This window comes from Lycorma delicatula, chromosome 2 (genome assembly GCF_047948215.1).
Source record: "Lycorma delicatula isolate Av1 chromosome 2, ASM4794821v1, whole genome shotgun sequence".
Lineage (NCBI taxonomy): Eukaryota > Metazoa > Arthropoda > Insecta > Hemiptera > Fulgoridae > Lycorma > Lycorma delicatula.
In genome coordinates, this window is record NC_134456.1 from 151,959,739 (window position 1) to 151,983,942 (window position 24,204).

Consider the following 24,204-nt stretch of genomic DNA (forward strand, 5'->3'; position numbering starts at 1 on the left):
TGTCATTTTGATCAAAATAAAATGCTTAATAAATTTTGTAATAAGTAAAAATCTTATCAAACAAATAATTACAAAGATATAGAAGATTAAAAATTTAAGATGGTCGCCATTTTTTAAATTTTGAAGGTGATATTTTCAAATTTGTTTATTTTGTAGAATAAGACACTAATATTAGATTTGTCAAATTTAAATAAATTAGGTTTACCCATTCCTGAGAAATAATTTTTTTCTTGAAAATCACACAATGGCATCCAGAAGGAAAACAAAGCAAAACACAGGACTTATGTCGGTATGAATTTTTTTGCTCATTTTAGTGTCCTGAATCAGTATCTGAAGTTTGGCGAATACATCCCTGAACACTCCATATGCACAGATGTGTGGATATAAATCATTACAACCCCTGTGGCTTGTCAGAAGATGCGAAGAATACGTGCACCATTCAATGTGTCCAACGGTAAGACCCTTTTGGTGATCAGATATGACTACTGGGTTGATAAACATGTAAAGCATAATACAAGAATAAAGTCACTAAATAGAAAGTTAATGGATTACTAAAATACTAAATTTGTTGTTTATTTAAACAGTAATGTACTTACTCACAAAATATGATCATTATAAAAATGAAATACCTTAGAACAAGCGTTCAGTCCTGACTGCCCTACTAATACATAAATTAGCTGTCCTTTTACAAGTTCTACAATGGTTCGTGCCTCAGCTGCCCAACTTGATCCTTTCCTTTCAGAACCTTGACCACCATTGGCTCCTCTACCAATAATTCTGTTAAAATAATTAAGAAAATAAAGTAATTAGATCAAGTTTGAAATTTAATCATTCACGACTGGACCCTGCTGCAAAAAATGTAGTACCATCAACAAACATGCTGTAAGAATTTTTAGATTGTTTAGAAATTAAACAATTATTTTCCATTTGATTATGATTAACTAAGAAATACAATTGTTTTAAAATAAATTTTGCTTTATTCTTAATTGCTTTCAGGTAAACAGTGCAATATATAAGTAAAGTTTGTTTAAATAAAATTTTGTTTATGTGTAGAACTAAGAAAGGGGTAACTAAAAGTTCAGTGAATACTTCACTGAACTTAATTATTTTATACTGAATTTAATAAATTGAGGTCTTCAACAGAACTAATGAAATACAGAAAAAAAATGGTAAAATACATGAAAAGAAATTATTAATTATATCTGATTAGATTATTTTTCACCACTGTGAAAAATAATCTAATTCTAACTAATTCACAGACATATTTAGAAAAAAAGTTAATCATATGAACAGAAACTGAGATCAAGTGTTTATAAATAGGTTGATGTAATATGTAACATAGTTTTTAATTTTATTAGAACTAAATCTACAAACACCGTTTACTTATAAATTCAAAGAAATACAACGAAAACTGTTGCTAATCTATTAGTGATATTCCAGATGATGCTATAGTGTTCAGCTTGAAGCAATTAATCAGTTTACTGAATAATCAAGTAGAATATTTGATATGCATTATGTTCATCTATTTTTAACATAGTTTTTTGTCATATACATAAATAGTAGTTTGTAAATTTTATTTATTGTGTTTTTGAGCTAGTAGTATTTACATACTCAGTAACATTTTGCAGAATCTCACTACTCATTTGGTAAGTATTTTTAAAATCGTGTTTTTATGAGCGTATTTAAAATATTTAATTCATTTATCATATATTTAATAGATTATCATAGCTTTTCTTTTCTTTAGATGTAATAATAATAAAAAATGTGATTTTTATTTAAAAAATAATACTAGGAAGTGTTATTAGTACACTATTCTTTTATTAATAAATTCGTCAGAAAAAGTTTAATAAGATAATTTAATTTTACTTTACTTATTGCTTTACTTTTATTTAAGCTTTGCTTTGCTTTAATTTTGTTTTACTTTTTTCTGCTTGCAATTTTATTGACTTATAAAATAAAATAATTGGATTCAATAATAAACTTATCTTTATATTTCACCATTTGTAATTGAAGAAATATAAATTTTATTTTGCAAAAGTTTAGTCTTGTAATTAAAATAAACTACATTATTGTTTACTGAATTTAAAAAAAAATGTGTTAACAATATTAATTAAACATCACTGTTCTGATAAAATACCTAGCCACTAACTTCATCAGTTTTATGGTTTAAAGAATTTTTTACAAATCATTTGAAGAAACCCATCAAATATATAAACTGTATTTCATAATAATATTTTTTTTTTCATTTCCATATGTGTAGCGATGCCAATATAAATACTTACATCACGTGTAATGTTATGTTAGAGATCAAAGGCAATCCCTTTTAATTATTTCCCTTTAGTGAAGCGAATAAAATAAGATTCAAACTGAATTTATTGTTAAAGATGTATAAAAATTAAAATATAAAAAGTTCCATTCATGTGCATTAGTAAAGAAGTTTAGTGTGCTCTACTAGTTAAAACACATGACAAAAAGTTAACTGCATATAAATAAGCATTCTTCTTCTACACTTTAAGAGGTTTTATTATTCTATCGGTGATTTTGGATTGACTTAAGAATTGTGAACTTTTCTGGGACTACTAGATATTGCATCTTTGAAAAAATCTTAAAAAACTTAGTTTTGCAGTATGTTTAATCAAGAAAAGTGAGGAAACCCACCATAGAAGATGGCTCCAGGCATCCCTTGAGAGCAGCTACAATATTTAGTCTGCTAGGAAAAATAGTAGTCGTATTTTGTCTGAATAACACCCTTTTTTCATAACCATGTATACTCCAGAAATTTAATACTGTAAATATGGAGAATAGAAATGGATTCAATAGGAGATATCCAATCGGTATTTGCAGCAATAGATATGAAATACCAAATCCATTACTTTTTAACAATTATAATTTTATTAATCTCTTCTTTAAAATTAAATACACCATCTAACTACAGATCTGAAGAATTCTGCAAAAACATCAATTAAACTGTACACCTGCCTCTTCAACACTTGACCTATAGAACTGCAGCATAAGCTTACAAAATTCTAACAAAGAAATGGATTAGGTACTTTAATTATAAGGGAGTATGTATCTTATTAAGTCCAACGAAATAAAAATAAAAAGCATAGCCATGAAAAGGGCAAGATCTGGAGAAGGATCTAATTACTCCTTCCCTTGATTTAGTGTTAAAAATAAAAACACTAAGTATATTAGAATACTGGTTATTGGGAAAGGGTTTTAGGAAGCCTGACTTTATCAAATAGTCATCTCACCTATTACACTTCTTATACAGCCATTGGACAGGAAATCCCATCTGGGAAGTCCTGAGTTAGTCAACAGGTAGCTCCCTTGCAGTATACCAAGGATGCACTTGTTCTTCAGACCAGAAATCTTCAGCATGGAGTATCTAGCAGAGTCAGACCTGTATCCACAGGACCTATTGTAGTGGGAAAGAAAGGATAAAGGAAACAGAAACAGGATGGATGGTAAAAAAAAATGATCTACTCATTGTGGTAGTTTACTTTTTGATCAGAATTCATCATTTGATTAATTTAAGGATTACAAAGACTGTACTTTTACTTTTGTCTAACTCTTTTCATTATATTTTTTATTTCAACAGTTTTCATTACCTCAAGTTTACGCTTTTTAAATTGGTAAATTCATTATGAGGCAAACTTTAATACATCCTTACAGTCATCAAACGTGTCTAGTTGTTTACAAATGGTAAATCAAATTTCAGAAGAAAGGGAGCTAATCAAAATTAGTCTTTTATATTTATATTTATATTTATTTACATTTATATTTTTTCTTAACAATTTTGTGTTAAGACAACTATTAAGAAATCTAATTTGAAATTTTCAGTCTGGAGAAAAAATTCTCCAATTATTCTAATTTCTTCATTAAATATAGGAAAGATGGAATTTGACTTAGTTTTAAATATGATAGCTGAAATTTTTTTGACTGAAGAACCTGAATTTTGCAGGTATCTTTTTATTGGAATTATTTCAAGCAAATAATATGAAATACTGTTATATTAAAAAAAAAAGAAGAACATAATGATATAAACAAAAAAGCAGAGAAATTAAATTACTCACGTGTAGTAACCGGTTTCAGGTACGACCCACAACTGAATACCATTCATCAATTTCTCAGTTAATACAGTTACATTAACATTAGTGTTATTGTACGCTTCCTCACAATCTTTTGGAGTAGGACCTTCACTTCCATTGACTCCACATGTTCCAAATTCATAAACTGAAAAAAATACACAATTATAAATATAAGTTATTGGATGAAATAATCATGAAACAATAATATAACATACGGTACATTTATTTTACCAACATTCTGCTACAACACTGAATAGGTTAGTATCAGTCAAATGTGCAGAATGCAGAGTGCTTAAAATTATTATAAAACAAAGATGTAATATTAATTAATATAATTTTTGTATTTTTGATAAAAAAAAGTACTGACAAGTTGAAAATAAATAAATAAACCTTATATTCTGATTGATACATAATAATACATTATATAAATCATGTTAGAAATACGATGATATGCTACTTCATGGATAAAAAGAAGGAACTTGGGTAAAACCTTAGCTAAAGCAGCAACACACAATATACAATCTATTATAAGATAAAAAATAGATAATACATACATATTAATTATTTAAAACAAGACATGAAACAATTCTAAGGCAAATATGTGAACGATACTAAATATAAAAAAATTCACAATTCCAAAGACAATAATGAAATTATCTGAGCATATTTTTATATTACATGTTGACATGAAGAAAATAAAGGGTTTTTAAAAAAAAAAATTATTAGTATTATTTAAAAATTCATTCAAAACAGAAATATTGTTTCTATAAAAAAATCTTTTAATTGTATTTTAAATAAATTAATAAGAGGATTTTTTAAAAGGTTCGGTAATTTGTTTAAAATGGCAAGAAAAGCATAAGGTCCTATTTCATTAGCCTAAGTATTCTGTTGAGTTATACAAAAACAGTTCAGTTGTCTGGTTTGATCAAGATGGATATTTCATTTACTTTTAATATAATTTATGCAAAGATTGTGCATTCATAAATATAAACTAAAGGATAAATTAACATTTTTAATTTTCTAAAATCTGTTTACACAACATACCATACTTACTAGCACCAAACAATGATGACAGCTCACTTTCATATTTTTAAAACTTGTTCTGACTTTTGAGGGAGCCTAGTAGGTTATATTATTCTTAAGATCAAAATATTAAAAAGCAAATTAAGTATTTAATAATGATGACGATCTATGTATTTTATTAAGGTGCTTTGAAGTAAAACAGTATGTTTTAATTTTGTTGCAGATGAAATAAATTTGATCATCCCAGGAGAATTTGTCATCTAGTAATGACTCCTGAAATTTTGCTTTATGGTAACAGAAATACTATCGTTTTTATTAAAGGGAATTCTATCCATATCAACAGGAATTCTATCCATGTCTACACTGCACAATGCAATGATTTTTTCATTCAGGCCATCTATAGGCTACGTATAACAATTTTTATTTAGGTTTCACTCTTCTCACAGTTCTCATGATCATATATTTTCCCAATACTTCTTTTTTCTAACTCTTGTTGCTTCTCTTCTGTCTTCTGAGTAGCCAATTCACACTGGTATGTTCAGGACATCCCATAGTTAATTTCACATAAACTACACATTTCATTACATTTCTATAATGAATACCTTGTTCAGCTTTGGTCATTATTGCGATATTTTCTGCTTAACTTCATTCATTATTGTGATATGTCTACTTTTCTGTTATTCTCAAACACTTCATACTTTTTGACCATTTCTTTGTACCTTCCTCTGTTCAGAATGTCCATCTTTGTCTCTGTTCAGAATTTGTTCTTCAATGTCCATCTTTTCAATATGCTTAATCCCAACCTCCATCCATTTGTTTTTATTTATTTTGTTATAGAAGTAGTTGAAGGTAGTTTTAATAAGTCTTCCACCATCCATTTAATATAATTGTCCAAGTAGCTGAACTTTCTTTTTCTCATTAAATCTTTCATTTTGTCCATTCCAACTATTTTATACAGCTCTTTTGTGGGTCTCCATTTTTACTGACCTCTTCATTCACTTTGGATCCCAGAACTGTCCTTAGCATTCTCTTCTTCACATCTAATCCTTTGAATTTGTCCAATGCTGTTCAGATAATGGCATTTTACTGCATACAATATTTCTAGTCTCTTTGCTGTGTAATAATATCTTATTTTTACTTTGATTGAAATAAGTCTTTTTTTTGTAATAGATGTTTTTTGAAAGTTTATATGCTATTTTATTCTCCGTTTCTTGTTCTGTAGTGACTCTTTTTCTTGGTCATTTGGGTTAGATTCATTCTCTGAAGTACATGAATGGTTTTATCCATTCTTAAAGACAGATGTCAGTTAATCACTGATAAAAATTTATTCAAGATCACAAAGTGTCTATCAGTGTAATATGTTGCATTACAGGGTAGGTAGTTTGGAAGCTAAATCTCATGATAGTCCCAAAATGCAGTCACCATTCCTAAACTGCAGACTGAGTGAAAATTTGTTTGGTTCACTTTCATGAGCTGTCCTTAAAAACATAATTTTTCCAGCTCTTTCACAATTTAAATTCAAAATACATTAATACCTTTTCCAGTTTTATCCCTTTTAATAATGCTTTAAAGGGAAATCACAATTCATATTATTTTAAGTTATCATGTAAGGTGAATTTTTATTTCTGCTGAGCAAAATAAAAATATTCACAGAGAATAAGCATGCTGCTTTTTCAACTCTGAAAGAATTATCTCATATAGACACCTAATTACTGGTTCATTAGCCCATCCAATTTTTCTCCTTTACTAAAAAATATTCTTTTTCTAAATGTTTATTCTATATGGCAGTTTTCAGGACAAACCAAAGTTAATTTCAAATAAGATACCCAGTTTATTATTTTCATTTCTATAATGAGTTACTTGTTCCACTTCAGTCATTATTGTGATATTTTCTGTTCAACACAGGTTAGAAGGTCCAAGGGAAATTGGTTGTGGGGACCATGACTGGATCAGGTTGGCTGAAGACAGGGAGAATTGGCGGACCTTTATTAGTGTGGCTATGAATTTTCAAATTCCTGCGGCTATGGAGTAAGTAAGAATATAAATGAGTAATATATATTTATCCCACTGACTCACTCATCATTAATTTTTCAATTTCCTTAATATCAAAAAAGTGTAAATTAAGTGTATAATTACTTGTGGAATTTGAAAAAAACAGTCAAAAATTATTTTGATTTCAAAAATCCTAAGAAATCAACAAATCCTAAAAATGAACAAAAAAATCCTAAGAAATAAATTAAAATAGAGTTGAAAATTGGTGCTGTGGTTGGAAAAGCTAGAAACTTGTTTCCTGGCAAACATATTTACCTCAGGTATTAAGCTGCTACTATGGAGGGATTTTTTATTATGGAGGGATCCTTTGGTAAGGATCTCATTGTAGAATTCATGCAATAATGGCTTTACTTTCTTAACTTTTATTTAATTCAAGATTAAATTTTAATTTATCAGAGGAACTGACTGTGAGGAATCAAAAGGAAAATAGAAAATATGACTCATAGAATCCATTTGTGGTTGTGTATTGAGACCCTATTCAATTCTTGGAATCTACTTCAATTTCTTTTTAATTTAACCCCTTAAGTTAAATTAAATTAGTGCCAATAAGGACTTTTCCATAAGTGCTTGCACTCCTTTTCCCTACTCTGGAGGTGAGTGAAAAAAATATATATGATACTTTCTCTTAAGGAAATATGTATGCCAAATGGCATACTCTTTTGATCCCAGTACCCTTTTTAAACCCCAATTTTGTTTAACTCCTTTGGGATTGTTCATCAAAATAATTTTTTATTACTTCCCTGGATAAAACCTTGAAAATAAATATGCTAAACCAACTCCATGAAAATGGGAAGTAGGAGAATTAGTATTGAGTGAGTCAGTGAAGGCTTTTTTGTAATCATTTGCATCCACGTAGTGCTGAGTGAAAAAATCTCTCAATAGTAGCAGCATAATACCCGAGATAAATATATTTGTCAGGAAACAAGTTTTTAGTTTTCCAGACTCAGCTCCAATTTTCAACTCCTAATTTAATTTATCTCTCTCTTAGGATTTGTTAATCAAAATAATTTTTGACTATTTTTCCAAATTCCACTTAAGTAATTATTACAATGAATTTACAGTTTCTTGATATTGGGAAAATTGAAAAATTAGTGATGAATGAATCAATCTGGTAAATATATATTACTCATTTATATACTTACTTATTCCATGGCTGCAGGAATTTGGAAATTCATAGTCACACTAACAAAGGTCCATCAATTCTCCCTGTCTTCAGCCAACCTGATCCAATCATGGTCCCCGCAACCAATTTACCTTGGATCAAACCTAATGTTATCTTTCCAACATCATCTGAATCTACCCAAACATCTCATTCCATTTATTCTTCCAATTAAAACTCAAACAACTACTCTTACATTTCCCAGTCAGATGGTGTGTCCAGCCTGGTGCAATTTACGACTTTAATCATTATAACTATTTCAGACTTGAATATGGATATCCAGCTAAAGGTTGTGGTATTTCCTCACTGCAAAATATGTTTGCCAATTACAGAACTAAATATTTTTCCCAGAATTTTATATTTAAAAACTCTAAGCTTCCTTTAATCTAACTTCAATAATCATATTATGAAAGACTACTGGTAAAATTATTGCATTATACATCCTAATTTTAACCCATTTTGATAGTATTCATAAGTTCAGTTGCTTAATCATGGGGTAAAAACATCCATTTCCTGAATATAATCTCTTCTGAATTTCCTTATCAATTTCATTACGGTTCATTAGAACTATCCCTACATATTTAAATTCACCAAGTTATTCAAAAGAAATTCCATTAATATAAATACTAACCCCATCAGTTGAGCTCCTACTTATCACTGTATACTTTGATTTCTCTCCATTCACACTTGACCAATTTTTTTTCCATACTCAATAGTGATTTTGGCATTGCTTTTAACTAAGTTTCTACTGTTTCCTACTATGTAATTTTTTTAAAGAAATAAATAGTAGTTTTGTTCATAAAATAATATTATATCGTATGCTAAAGATAATAAATAAGTCAGTCAATTGGGCAAAACAATGTGATTTTGGTAAGATAATAAAATAGATTAAAAAACTGAAGAAAAATAATAAAAATACTTACTAGTAACGTTTTCAAAATCTTCATGTGCCTGTGGATCTGGCAAATCTGGAACAAATACAATAAAATTATTTATATTGAATGAGGTTTTTTTTTGCTTCTGTGAAATAGTAATAATATATTTGTAAATTATTTAAAACAATACATTCTTCTCATTAACATTTCCAGCATTCTCAAAAAAACTTAGGCAATATGGTGATTCTTTTTACTGACATTACATACCATGGTATATTATATTCAACAGATCAGCCAGTCTTGGGTTCAATATTTTCATCTCTCTCATCTTAAAACACACAGCATGTCCATTAAAGTAAAAATTAATATAGATATTTGACACAGTATGTCGTAATCATACAATTAAAAATAATTACAATGTGGGCACACAAGTTTCAATTAAAAAAAAAGAGAAGTACCATATACTCTTCTTTATGCTGGTTACAAATACTGTTGTACATGGAGAATAGAAATACTCATCTTAGAGACATTGCATGCTCATCTAACATGTTGAGGGAGTTGTTTCCTGTTACCATTTTGATCAAAAAAGAAGGGATGGATAACTCTGTCTCATCTATTAACATATTCATTTTCAGTTTGTTACACTGATGTTCAATAACGACATGTGGAAGTTCAGTACCCTCTTGTCAAAAATTATGCTGATGTAATCTTCCTAAAACATGGAACTCAGCTTCATCACTCAAAATAAACTCATTTAAAAACTTCCCATCATGAGCTAACCTATCTAGATATCTATAGCAAATTCAAATCTTATCCTGTTGGTAAATCTTATACAACATCCAAGTTTTACAACTAGAGTTTTTTTTAAAACACTGTGAACAATTGTTTTTGGATGGCCTAACTCTTCCCCATTAATTTTATGGAGAATATAAATAAGTTGTTTTTACAACTTCAACGGTCTCTTCAGACAATAATGGTAATCATGGACATACTCAGTAGGCTGCCTGTTTCTCCTGTCAATAAATTTTATTTTCATTATGGTTCTTCATGAAACACATGACAGTACTTGAGCCTAACAAGTGTAACCGACTCAAATTTAGCGAGCTACTAAACACATTGAATCTTCCTCTGCATCATAATCATAGTAACAAAGAGCTTCATGCGGGACTATTTACCTAGTAAAATAACAAACAGGCAACAATACTAGAACTTTTTTACAAATCAAAAACAGTCTCTCTCCAATTTGATGTATAATTCATGTTTTTGTCATCCTTTGTTTCAAAACTGTGACTGTTTGAAATCCTACACAAAAAGGATTTAGAAAATTAACTCGATCATTTGTGAAAAGCAAAATAACAGACTGTTTTTTCATCCTTTATTTTATTTTAGTATTGACAGTAGCTTTTTGGAAAAAATCAAAAATTAATATAATGGCTACTAATAAATTTAAAAAAAGAAATAAATTAGTGTGAGGAAGTGCATGAGAAAGCTACATAACTTCAGTGATATTAGATGAAAGAATTAAGAAAATAATAATAATAAAGTTAAAATAAATCTTGGATTACTTTATGTAGCCTTTCTTTTAAAACAGATAACTGGAAACATTAAAAATAAATTAAATAAAAATAATGTATAAAAATAAAAAAAACACTTTTAATTAAATTTTTTACCACAAATCACAAAGATAGAATTCTCTATTCTTCAACAAACCTATTATCATTATTTAATATTATATTTGACTGATAAAATATTTTACTGGTTGCAATAAACTTACCAGCAATTTCTCCAGCTTTCTCGTAGTCATATCCTCGCAATTCAGTTTTAGGAACACCTGTTAAAAAATTTATTAGATAACATAATAACTGTTTTTAAGTGTTCAATAAAAATCATGGAATGTTAGTCTTTTAATCATGCAATGGTGAGACTCTAAATATGTAGCACATGTGTTTTATTGCTGATTCACACTAAACTCATTACACACTGATATTGTTTATTTACATTAACAATGACAGCATAAGGTCAATTTTTAAAATTAAAGGTAAATAAAAGAATAAATAAGATAAATTTTGACAAGCTGTAGTCGTATAAAATTACAGTTTTCAAAATTATTTTTAAGACATTTATACATACTAAGGCCTTTTTAGGAGAGTAAGTACATAATTCCTAGTTCTTTGCAATGAATCACGATTTCTATTATCAAGTCCGGGACAAAATTTAATTAAAATAACATAATTTCAGTTTCACTTTATCTATTTATAAATGTAATTATTAATTTACTGAAATAAAAAAAAAAAATCTTGAGTATTTATGTATGTACGTAAGAAGTTATACTTATTTGGCGTGAATGAAAAAAATATTTTTTTTCACACATTTAAACAAATTTGAACTGAGTCAAACGATCGATAGACGGACGCCATTAAATACCATGAATAATAGTTTGAATAAATAACACTTATATTAAATAAAATAATATTTATTTTATACAGTTTAAAAAGTGTTGAAGTATTCATTGTCATATAAAACAAAGTTCATCGAATATATTTCGATTAGTTTAATTCCATTAATTCTTGGGATGATGATTGAATAGGCATGAATGTTATTATCAGTGGCTTATGATATGAAAAATATGATACAAATAGTGTTATTTTATAATAGTGTATTTTATCAAAAATTTTGTTTTTGGTAAACTTAAAATTATTTATGCAAAATAAAGAATTTTTCTGATGTGAGCTATTTTCTATCATTAAAAAAAATATAATTTTACCCATAAAAAATAATACTTAAATATAACCTCAAATCTTGTTACACAATTTTCACAAAATAAATAAATATACGCTGCAATGTAAAGTTTTATGAATATGAACAACAATATTAAAAAATATCCATCTTCAGATATCCGTATATATAAATATATATTTATTACAACTCAATATCTGTTTTGTTTACAACACGTGCTAATCACTTAATTGCATTGAACGACTGACTGAATTGGACACTAAACGATTGTGTGTGCAAACTGATCTACTTGGGCCTGCGCAAATCTTCATGGTGTGTTACATCAGCACGTGCAACTTCCGTAACTGAAAATACACTCTGATCAGTTTCTACTAACGCGCCAAAAGATATATAACTTCAAAAATCTTTTAGATTTTCAGCTAATTCCAAGCGCTTGCAAATATTGCTACTAATTCTTTTATTAAAATGTTTCAAACAAAAATATGCTAATAATTGTTTTAACAGATTTATTCAAAATAGAATACTAATTAACTAAAAAAAAAAATACGCTAATAAAGATTTGAACTGGACATCAAAATGATAATGCGAGTCATCTTACTGAAAATTTACACTTAGAGAATTTATTGGTAATAAATTCAGGTAAACTGTTTTCTTTTGCAAAAAAAAAAAAATTATTTATATTTACTTTATATATATTTTTTTCTTTTTTGTCTGATGAAATTATTTTTTTTTAACTGATTTGCTCAATTTTATTACCTAATTTTGTTTATGAGATATTTTCTTTTTGGCCAAGTGTGAAAATTAAGTAAATTATAAATGAAACAGTTGGGGATATGCAGCCATCCCCAATGACTGTGTTTGATAAATATAATTAAATATAAAAAATATAAAGAAATTTGTATTAAACGTTAATTTTGGTAGTACTATTTTACTGAATAGTTCACTGAATCCAATTGACTATTATTTTTAATTTTATTCTGTTTGTTTACTTTTGCGACCGTGTTGGGTTTATTTTTTAGTGGGATTTGATAAGCTTTGAAAAATTAATTGAGTTGGAAGTAATCTTCTTTTTGAAAATAATTTAGACAAAGGACCTGATTTTAGAATGCTTGTAGTAAATTTTTTTGGTTTAAAAAAAAATCTAAAGATTAAAATAAGACTTGCGAAAGAAAAAAAGAGATTATCAAAATTCAGTCTAAGCTTCCTATTAAATGTACTTGCTAGGCTTGCAATACTCATAGTAGGTGGTTTAAAGAATCTTAAAGTAAAGAAGAAAACAGATAAGTAGAAGATGATAGAGGAATCCAAAACATCATCTTCAAAATACAAAAAAATACTAGACAATAATTATTTATTGATCAAGAATAGTCAAATGAAGATTATTTTAGTTTAAAATTTGACCTCTAAATGCATTATGATTCTCTAAACTATCAACATTTTTAGGATATTGTAAATGAGTAATCTTTATGTTTATAACCTTGATGTCTGTTGCTTGAACTTATCCGATAATTACACACAAGAGGTAACTGGATGTTTAAAAAACATATACTTTTAAGTGCTAAAAATTACAAACATACTTTTGTCTTCTGTGATTCATGGTAGCGTGTGACATTGCAGTTTTGTGGAGCTGTGCTAAAGACTTATAACTTAAGATTATTAAAGTTATCAGATAGTTTTTGAATCAAACAAAGTAACGCCTGGAATGCTTGGTATCTCGACACATAATTTCTTGAATGATGCAGACTTTGGCAGTATTAAGTAAAATACTTATAAAATAGATAAAATTTATTTCTTCTAGAGATTGATGTGTGATAGCATCCTTCAAAGTAAAAAGAAAAATCATTTCATGCTCACTAGATTAAAACATCAAGATTTTACTTCCAATAAAATACTTAAAAATAATATTGTAAACCAGGAAAATACTGAATTAAGGGAATAGTGTAAATCGATTCAAAATAATATCGATTGGAATGATAGTGAACCTTTTGTAATTTTTGTTAATAATTGCTTTTCTGTATCTGTTCCATTTAGGAAAAATAAATTTATGAAGTTTATTGTTGGATGCTAAGAGTATTGTTTAATACCAGTGAGGAGAATAAGCAATGTGCTACAGGTTGACTTGTTACACTTGCAAAGAAGAAAGTCATGTGAAATTGACGTCTTACATACAATCAGTTCATGATAATTATACCAAGGATTTGTTAACATGTCATAATTCTTTGAAACTAGATTCAGACGATAACGTCCAGAGTAAGAAGATAATGAATGAATATTTTGATGTAGTATGAATTAATTGATAAAAAATAAAATTATGCAGACAATTAAAAACTACTGTTTTTAATATTATCTATAAAATATAAGAAAAACTCTTTTTTTTAAGATAGAAATACAGTATTAATAGAAAAAAGTTTTATAAAATTCATTCCTTTTACATATTGCTGAATCCTTTTTATTTTTCATTTCAGAAAGTTATTAATTCCTCACTCTGGACTGTTTTGGAAAATATCATTCTTAACAAGATGCTATAAATTTGTTTAATTGAATGTAAGCAGCATCTTATTTTTATATTTAACATGGTATCCAACATTTACACTTAAATAAGAAGAATTTATTAACTTTGTGATTGTTTTCTTAGTTCAGCTGCACTTATAACCCATCGAGTTGGTCTAGTGGTAAACTCATCATCGCAAATCAGCAGATTTTGAACTCGAGAGTTCTAAAGTTCAAATCCTAGTAAAGGCACTTTTATACAGATTTGAATACTAGATCGTGGATAGCAGTGATCTTTGGTGGTTGGATTTCAATTAACTGCTCATCTCGGTAACAGTCAGCCTGAGAATGTACAAGACCACACTTCATTCATTCATTCATTCATACATATCATCCTCATTCATCCTCTGAAATAATACCTTATAGTAGTTTCAGAAGCTAAACAGAAAAAAAGGAGTTCAGTTGGACGTGGAATTAATCACTTTGGCCTCTGACTGAAACTTTTGGCCTCAAGATAATGAAATTTACAAACATAAAAAAATTTGGCTAAAACACTGTAATAAATGAACTAACATAACAAAGATCAAATATATTATTTAATTAGACACTGAAGGATTTCTTAACCTTTGGTTTATTAAAAGTACTGGATACACCAGTAGTTTGGTATCCAGTACTTTTATTAAAAGTACTGGATATACCAAAGAGAAAGAAGCCAATAATTAGCTTTGACAGGTCTTTAAAAGAAAAAATTTCATTTTTCAGAGAGTGAGTTTTTTATTTTTAATATTATTAGTTATTTTTTAGACTAAACTAAGAAGCATTATGTTATAAACAACCCTCTTTAAGGTTCATGAGAAATTAAAAATTATATAAAGATAATTCAGTGAATGTTGGAGCCAAATTTCTTAATTGTTTTCTCGGTAAAGGTTCTATGAATACAACTTATGATTCAAATAATGTACAGATATTTACACCACCTTAATCTAAAGGAAAACTGACATCCATAACTTTTTATTTTGATTAGAATTCATTAAAGACGGCAACATTTTGTTATCTGCAGTCTTGTCAAAAAATGTAGTAAAATTAACTTAGAGTGTGTAGGATCTTTTTTCATGTAACAAAGTTTCATACATAGGACGTTTGGGAATTTTCTGTAAAAAAATATCTAGTTTTCTGCGAATTAACATTTTTACCTATAATTCTCAGAAAAATTATATGAGAGTTGGTTTTATAAAACATCGACTATTGATACCAAGTATGCTGAAAAAATATAATTACAAATAGTAAACATAACTAACAAATTCGTTATTTAATTATATGAAAATTATTCTTCCAAAAGACTTATCAGAGCAAATTACACAGTACCTTTTTTAGTGAAGTTACAGTAGCATTATTAATAATGCCCATCTTTGGGAAGTTAACAATAACCAATTCGTATTAATGTATTAAGAGAATAAAAGATTTCCTACACTGATAATGAAATTAAAAAATCTGGATATGTCACGGAATAAAAGTTATAGTATTCTGTGGCTAGAAATAAAAAATATTAAACTTTCTATTGGCCTTCCACATTTTAAACAGTAGGGAAACTCCTCAATATGCAATTGAATATATTATAACAAGACCAGTAAAACGGACCTGAGTAACAGATTCTTTCCAATTAAGAAGTATGAGAAAATATTTATGAAAGAAATCCAGAAGGGTACAAAAAAGAATAATTTTCTCAGGTTAACAGGTCCGTTTAACAATTGTTCTTAGTAATACTGTTAATGGCACACCTCCAGCAGTTGTTAGATGAAAAGGGTTACCGGATCAAAGTAGGAATTTATGGGAAAATGAAAGGGCGCAAACGATAATTCTCACGCTTCAATGGTTAAAGAATGTGGCGGTTCTGCAGATCAGGGTATATAGGACTGCTCGGACCAGGGGGAAAGTCAGTATGAAGTGAGTATAAGCAAGTGCTGCGATTGTAAGACAGCGTTATCAGTTATCGTGCAGTAACAACGTTTAAAGTGATGTCACAAGCACTCAGTGTGGACAGAGTGAATGCAGGAAGTTGTTCGATGAGTTATTGTTAGACAATTCTGAGACTGTATTAAATTCACTCATAAATTATTAGGGTAGTTCTATTATAAACAGGAAAGGTATTTGCAGTGAATGGAATTGTATGAACCTTACACCAGTCTAATCTTAATTGGTTGTTAATACAATACTAGCTGTTAAAAGTGCAAACATTAGTTTCTGTCTTTTTTTTAACAAAAAATTCATCAATTAAGGTATGGAAAATAATTTTAATAAGGACTTCAATTTGCTGCAAAATTAAAATCATTCTGAAATAACTTTTATTTTTAGTGCTTACCAAGTCCAAAGCATTTTGGACTCATTGAAATATCATCAATAGCAACATCAGACCACTTTCCAATACCTTTTCTAGCTTCAAACATCAAGTGGTACCTGAAATTAGAAAACAAAATAATTAAATAATATTTTAAATTTAACTTCATCTAGATTGGCCAGAACTTTCAAACCTTAAACCACAGATTTTTAAAAAGAAGACTAGTTGTAAATCATGATTATGCTGCACACTTACTTTACTTATAAATAACTTCAACTAAAAAAATCACATAATGTTACCTTTGCATCATAAGTCTAAAAAATTATCAGTTGATTTTACTGATAAATTAAAATGTAAACTTAACCAAAAACTCTTATTCCAAGAACTAACAGAAACACTGCTTGTCCATAAAATGGGTGCACAATTCTTCATAAATTATTTCTTTAATAGTTCATTCAATTGAATGGTTTTTAAATGTTATTATTCTGAATTTTAGAAACTGCAGAAATTATTTTCCCTCCCTCACACATAATAACAAAAATTTGTAAATAAGTATATTGTATGCATAACTGGATAATCTTACAATGCATTACATATGTGATTGAAACTTTTATAAAAAATGTTTAAATTTTTAAACAATCCACTTTGAAAAAACATGAAAACAAACTTCAATAATGTTAAAACTGGTTCAAATATTGAAGCGGTTAAGAAACCTAATAAATAAGTAGTCAAATAATATATTTGATTTGTGTTGTATCTGTTCATTTAACGTGTTATTTTTGTTAAATTAATGTAGTACAAATTTTGTATTGCACAAATACGAATCTCGCTCAATACATATAAGTTATATTACTCAGAATAGTCTAAGAGTAGATGAAACAATGCATTTCCTAAGCCACGTTTGTTGCCTATCGCTAGATTCTAGGAAACCACCGTGTGAAACAATGCGATGCAGTTGCAACCTTTATTTATTTATTTTAATTGCAATAGTAATTAGATAGATAGTCCTGTACTTGCTTCGTTACAATGAACGTGTAACTTAAAAAGTCCATGTACGGCACTCATTTAATGCACGATATCGTCTTATTATTGTACAGTCAGCATGCACGTTTAACTTAAATTATATTAAATAATTAGTATTTGCGAGAATAACAAAGAGAATTGCATAATATTAAGTGTTCATTAAAAATATAGACTATTTTTAAAAACACTCATTCGTTGTGTTTCATAACTGGCTCATTCGGTAGGACACCTTGAGGACGGTTGGCGAATATAATCGAAGTTTGGTTTTCAAACCATTAACAAGGTGAACTAAATAAATAGTCATCTCGGGAAATAATTGTACATAATTTCTTCCATCATCGAATCGTTTAAGAAGTGCAACAGACGAAGAGAAAAGAGCGTATTATTCAACGGAGTCCATATCGAAGACGGCAATCGGTAGAGTACGGGGGACTGCCTGATCGATTCAATTTCAAATCTCAGCGACATAGATCTCTACAAGCTGTTCCAGTCGGCAGAATTAGTGAATATAATCTTGATCGACAACCCGCTTATCCAAGGCAAGACCAATTGTCGAAGGCAACGGCAGACTACGAAGGAAACTCAATATCGGCAACTGAACCAATCAACAAAGGCAACCCAGTCAATCAAAGGCAACCAATCAGCATGTATATAATGATAAAAGTAGTACTGTGAATAAGAAAAATATTTAAATAGTATGTAAGAAATTTTGATAATTTTGAAATATATATATATGTAACTTGTGTATGTCTAATATAAGAAATACTGATATTAAAATTTCAAGTGGCAACACCAGTGTTAAAAAAGAGGATTTAGATACGGTCCCTGATTTTATGAGATCCGTTAAAACTGAACCAATTTATCACTTTGTGTGACGAATTAGTCGCTAAATTTTATGTTAGGGAAGACCCTGATGATTTCCAAAACGAATTTCTATTTTTTTTAATTTTAGAATTAAAGTACCAGATTTAAAATAAAGGATAGGTGGTAGTATTAGTGAATGGAGTAACTTAAAGCAAATCTTATTAAATTATTATTCAATAGACACACTCAACACGTATACCAACGCCTTCCAATTTAAAACAAATAAATTTAATTTTGTAAACAATAATAATAATAATGCCCTGAGGTAGGTAATCCCCACGTCCGGAACACAACATCTACGTTCCACGTCCAGGGCGGTAACAGCTGTACTTATGTACAATAGATATAGCTGGCTAACGGGGCTCCGAGTAAATTCCTCGGATATACTTTTATTTTGACCTGTTTCCACCTTCAGGTCCTCACATGGTTTGGATTTTTCAGCTACCTGCAGGATATGGAATAATAAACGATTTTGGAAATGGACTAATACCACTTTTAGAGCTGGCGATGTGGCGGCCAGGGTCAATGTTACTGCAGGTGTAACGGAGACCCTTCCGTTGTCCACGTGCCCCCTGCGATGGCAAGCATGTAGCAATGGTGTCCATGTATGTCGGTGCATGGGAGCTCTGAAAGCTTCGGTGAGTAGGAGCCTGGAGTCAGTGCAGAGATTGCGCATCCGCTCTCTGCCAGGACATATGCCGGTTCCACCAGAGTACCGGATCGGACCTCCAAGTTTAGTAGCCCTGGAGTGGGGGTGTACCCCGGCGGCTAGCCTTGCTACAGAAGGGATAAAACGTTCATGAATATTGAACAAACAAACGTGGCAGAGGGTGCACGTAAACACCCTCGTTTAGAAACCTCCGATTCGCCACAAGCGAAGAGGAAAAAGAGTAAGGAGTCAGACAAAATTAAGAGAGATGCTGACAAAATCAGCAAGGAATTGAGAAAGTCTTTGTTTGGAAACATTGCTCCCAAACCAAGATTTTTAATAATTACCAAGGAGAATGGCAACTTTCAAAAAGTTAGTCCATTCTTGATCGCAGAGAGATAACTAATTGTGCTGGTGGTCCTGTTAAGGAAATTCGTAAAACCTTTAACGGATTACACGTTGAAACTATCAACGATATTAAAAGTCAAAAAGTCCAGGCATTGAAAAAGATCGGTGAATTTGCGGTATCAGTGCAACCGCATAGCACCCTTAATACATCCAGAGGAGTTGTTTGCCGTGATCTTCTAAACTGTACAGAAGAGGAAATAGTACAGGAAATGTCGAGTCAAGGAGTGATTCAGTGTCGCAGACTAACAATGAGAAGAAATGGCGAAGTTCTTCCTTCGGCCTCTCATGTATTAACATTTAATACATACCCTTATATATACATACATATTTAATACGCACCCTTCCTGAAAAGGTACGTGTTGGTATACATCGGCTTGATGTCCGTGCGTTTATTCCGCAGCCTATGCGATGTTTCAAGTGTCAACGTTTCGAGCACACTGCAGCTAGATGTGAAGCGCAGGAAATCTGCATATGTGGAATGAAAATACATGAGGGTGAACCATGCAAAGACCCTCCAATCTGTATTAATTGTAAAGGGCACCATAACTGCCGATCCAGGAATTGCCCAGTTTATAAATCTGAAACGGCCATTCAGGAAGTTAAAACGCTTCAGAAGGTTAGTTATCCTGAAGCGAAGAAAATTGTTAGTCAACGAACACCTCGACAATCGACCACTTATGCTGAAGCAGCTGCTGCCCCTTCTTCATCCAAAATTAATGTGGAGGAGTTGCTTAATACAATGGCACCAAGTCTTGCAACAATGATAGAAAAAATCATTGATGTTAAGATAGAGTCGACTCATCGCAGAGAACCATCTAAACATGAGAAGGCTCAATCCCGCATTGACATCGTTGATAAAAGAAACGTACCAGCGCAGCATAAAAAACTAGCTAAACCTGCAATCATAACACCATCACTTGAAGTAGTAAATAAAAATCTTGATTTGTCTAGAAAAGAGGAAAAGATCACTCTGTCATGTAGTTCCAAACCTAAGGAAATAGTGACAAGAAAATCCGAGTCAACCGAAATGGAGGTGCAAGTCGTTATTGAGAAAGCACCAGACGTTGACGATATACAAACTGTAACAATGGGGCCTCCAAAAGCTCAAAGAACAGCTTCAGGGAGAGCATCTATTTCAGCTGGACCCAGCACTGCTGTAGAGATAACATCCAGCTCATCAGCCGCGGAAAGTGGATCGCTTGCTAGTTTAGATTCAATTGCAACGATGTTAACAGCACCAATGAAGCTTTCATCACCTGATGTAAGCCGGCGAACGTCATTGGCATCAGAAAGAGAAGATGATGCCATGTCCGAGGCCTCAGACACACTGTCATCGGAAGTTGAGGCCGTTCGCAGAATGGAAAAACGGTGCAAGAAAGGATGGCCGAAAGGAAAGCCTAGAAAGTAATTTGTTGGATCAGAAGTTATAAGAAAATGTAAAATTTTGATCATTTTTTGACACATGAAAATGTGAAATATTGTACCCTTTTTTTTATTTTTTTTTTTGAAGTGGGATGGGGCTAATGACCAAAGTAGTCGATGCCCCTAAAAAAAAAAAAATATGTAAAAAGAAAAGCTGCTCTAATTCAACATCCAAATAATTTTGAATACCAAACACCGGAATATCCTAATCAATATCTTAATTACTTCATAAATTCGATTGAACCCAAAATAAACACCCAAAACTATATCAACTGGCGAATAATAGGTCCAGAAACGAAAACTTAAAACAGATAATACAGTATTACTAAACAAATGGGTAGAATTAATTTAAGAAATAATAATAATAATAAAAGACTTAAAATACGATTAAAATTAAATCAGGTGACAGGAAGCAATATTAGGAACAAAAATTCGCTAGCCCCTAGAAAAATATTTTTTGAAAAAGTAAGTAGAATTAACCGCGATAGGGAAAATGAGGAATCAGACAAAGAATTTGAAACTAACGTCTTAACGGATAATTTTAGTTTAGAAGTAACAGATAATGAATTAGAGGATGTTTATTCACCAAACGAAAATAATTTGAATAATGAATTAGATTATTTTAATCCACAAAATTAATTTATTGTAATAAATGATAATGATGATGAATTTGACGAGTCAGATGAAGAATACGAAACCGTCGAAATATCGGAAGTATGGGTTAAGATTTACATGAAGAAGTAGAATCCCATGAAAATATTTGGGGAAAAATAAATGATTTTAGATTACAAAACAAATATACTAACGAAAATGCAAGGACTATAATAGAAATAAGCGATGGAGAATTCGATGAAGATTTTGAACCCTTGTTCAGTAAGTTTAGATAATAATGATGAGGAATTTTTTTAACGATAATTTTTTTAGGGGATAGGAGTCTCGGAACAAACAATTTTAGTACAGATGTAATTGAAATCGATGACTACTTTAAGATTTTTAAGTTTAACGCATGATACCGAAGCGGTAAATAATTACTGCAGAATTTTATAAATAATTTAATTACTGGCCAACGAATAATAATAATAATAATAATAATAATATAATGACAAATGTTAGTAAAAATAAAATTAAGCGTAGAAAGAAAAATAGGACCGGTAGGAAAACGAAAAATAACTTATGTAATGATATTGAAGATAATAAACAGCAAGATAATTCAAGTAATAATAATTAGATAGATAGTAATAATAAAAAATGTAAACAGTTGCTAAAAATTAGTGACAAAAATGAAGAAATAAATAATCAAGATTATATTAGAATGATAGTCGTATTGAGGCTTTCAATAATAGTAAGAAATATGTAAATAATTGTATATTGCCAAATGTTAATAATAATAAGGCCCCGGGTGTCGACGGGATCAGCGCCCGTGCATTCCGGAACATACCGGCCTCCGTGATTACAGCAATTTCGGTGATATTCACGTCCATTTTGTACGTTGGATATTTCCCGAATTGTTGGAAAACGGCCAAAGTCGTATGTTTACCCAAACCGGGGAAAAGTTTACTTTTCCCTCGGAATTATAGGCCAATCTCCCTGTTACCGGTATTGTCTAAGTTGTTCGAGAGGATTTTTCTCGAAAAACTGAGGCGATACATGGAGGGAGAAGTGCGGCCCGAGCAATTTGGGTTCAGGGAGGGTCACTCAACCACCCTCCAACTGGTAAAAATAATAGACGACCTTGTCGGAGGCCTGAACAGGAAACGGGTGACTGCAGCCGTTTTTCTGGATGTGGCCAAGGCCTTTGACAAAGTTTGGCATAGCGGGCTGCTTTATAAGCTAGCGCGATCGGCGATCCCCTACCGCTATGTCAGACTGATGCGGTCATATCTGCTAGACCGACATTTTGTCGTGCGCGTAGGGGAAACGATTTCCTCCACCAGAGAAATAGCCGCTGGGGTTCCCCAAGGAGCAGTACTTTCCCCGTTCTTGTACACTTTGTACGTGAACGATATGCCGCTGTCGGAAGGGGTCAAAACGGCCCTTTACGCAGACGACACGGCATATTTCTACGAATCCGCAAATGTGGATTGCGCGGTCCGGAGGCTCCAAAGGCAGCTGGACTTAGTGGAACCGTGGCTCGACATGTGGAGAATCAGGGTCAACGGTGAAAAATCGGTGGCCGTGATGTTCACATGCAAGACACGAAAACCGACCAGAGAGCTGGAAATCTCAGGGGAGAAAATCCCTTTTGAGAAAACAGTTAAGTACCTGGGGGTGGTGTTGGACAGGCGGCTTACCTTCGGCGAACATGTAAATTATGCGACCCGGAGGGCTAAGGCCGCCAGAGCCTCGCTATACCCAGTGCTGAACAGTGCCAGCCCGTACCCACTGGCAACTAAGCTCCTCATTTTTCGGCTGTACGTACTGCCGATTCTAACATATGCTTACCCGGCATGGGGGGCAGTGTTGAGCTCCTCGCTTCAAAAGAAGATCGAGGCCGTCCAAAACATCGCGTTGCGGACGATCTTTGGAGCTCCGTGGTTCGTCAGGAACGCCACTCTCCGATCTGATGCGAGATTTCAATCCGTGTCCGAGGTGGGGGTGGCGCAGGCGCGCAGACTGTTCGGGAGAGCGGCTGTGTCCGAACACAGTCATCTTCGGGACATCTGCCGAGAGGACCCAACTCCGACAGTTGTAAGGAAGCGGCCTCACGCCGTACTGGACGAACCACCGTGATGGTGCGGTGCGGTAGCCGAAAATCGACAAACCAGGCTTAGGGGCCTCCATATCGCATGAGCCATAAACGGAATAGTGCGTCAGACGCGTTTCCGGGGTCGCGAGTGAAAAGTTTTCGCGAGTTATATAGTTTGAAGACGTCAAACACGGTAAGTCGCGCATAAAACAAAAACGCGGTCTAAATTTAAAAAAAAACTTACAGTAAGACAAAACATCCCAGCAATTGCGACTCCTCCGGAAAAGGGGACGCATTGCTCCCTCCTTATAGCTAGTGCCCCGTTGTGGCGTATTCCTGCTAGCCTATTAAAGAGTTAGCACCGAAAGGACTTCAGTGGACGGTCTGAAGG

At 31.4% G+C, this 24,204-nt stretch overlaps 1 protein-coding gene across 2 annotated transcripts in view; it reads right to left on the reverse strand.

Moving 5' to 3' along the window:
- Positions 1 to 24,204, reverse strand: part of Alk (Anaplastic lymphoma kinase) — a 316,961-nt gene that overhangs the window by 62,048 nt on the left and 230,709 nt on the right. For both annotated transcript variants that reach the window (XM_075356481.1, XM_075356480.1), the window contains exons 8-12: positions 16,786 to 16,880; positions 10,975 to 11,031; positions 9,249 to 9,293; positions 4,077 to 4,236; positions 630 to 777 (exon numbers count right to left, since the gene is read on the reverse strand). In XM_075356481.1, coding sequence (XP_075212596.1) covers positions 630 to 777; positions 4,077 to 4,236; positions 9,249 to 9,293; positions 10,975 to 11,031; positions 16,786 to 16,880 — 505 coding nt within the window. The remainder of the gene's footprint in view (positions 1 to 629; positions 778 to 4,076; positions 4,237 to 9,248; positions 9,294 to 10,974; positions 11,032 to 16,785; positions 16,881 to 24,204) is intronic.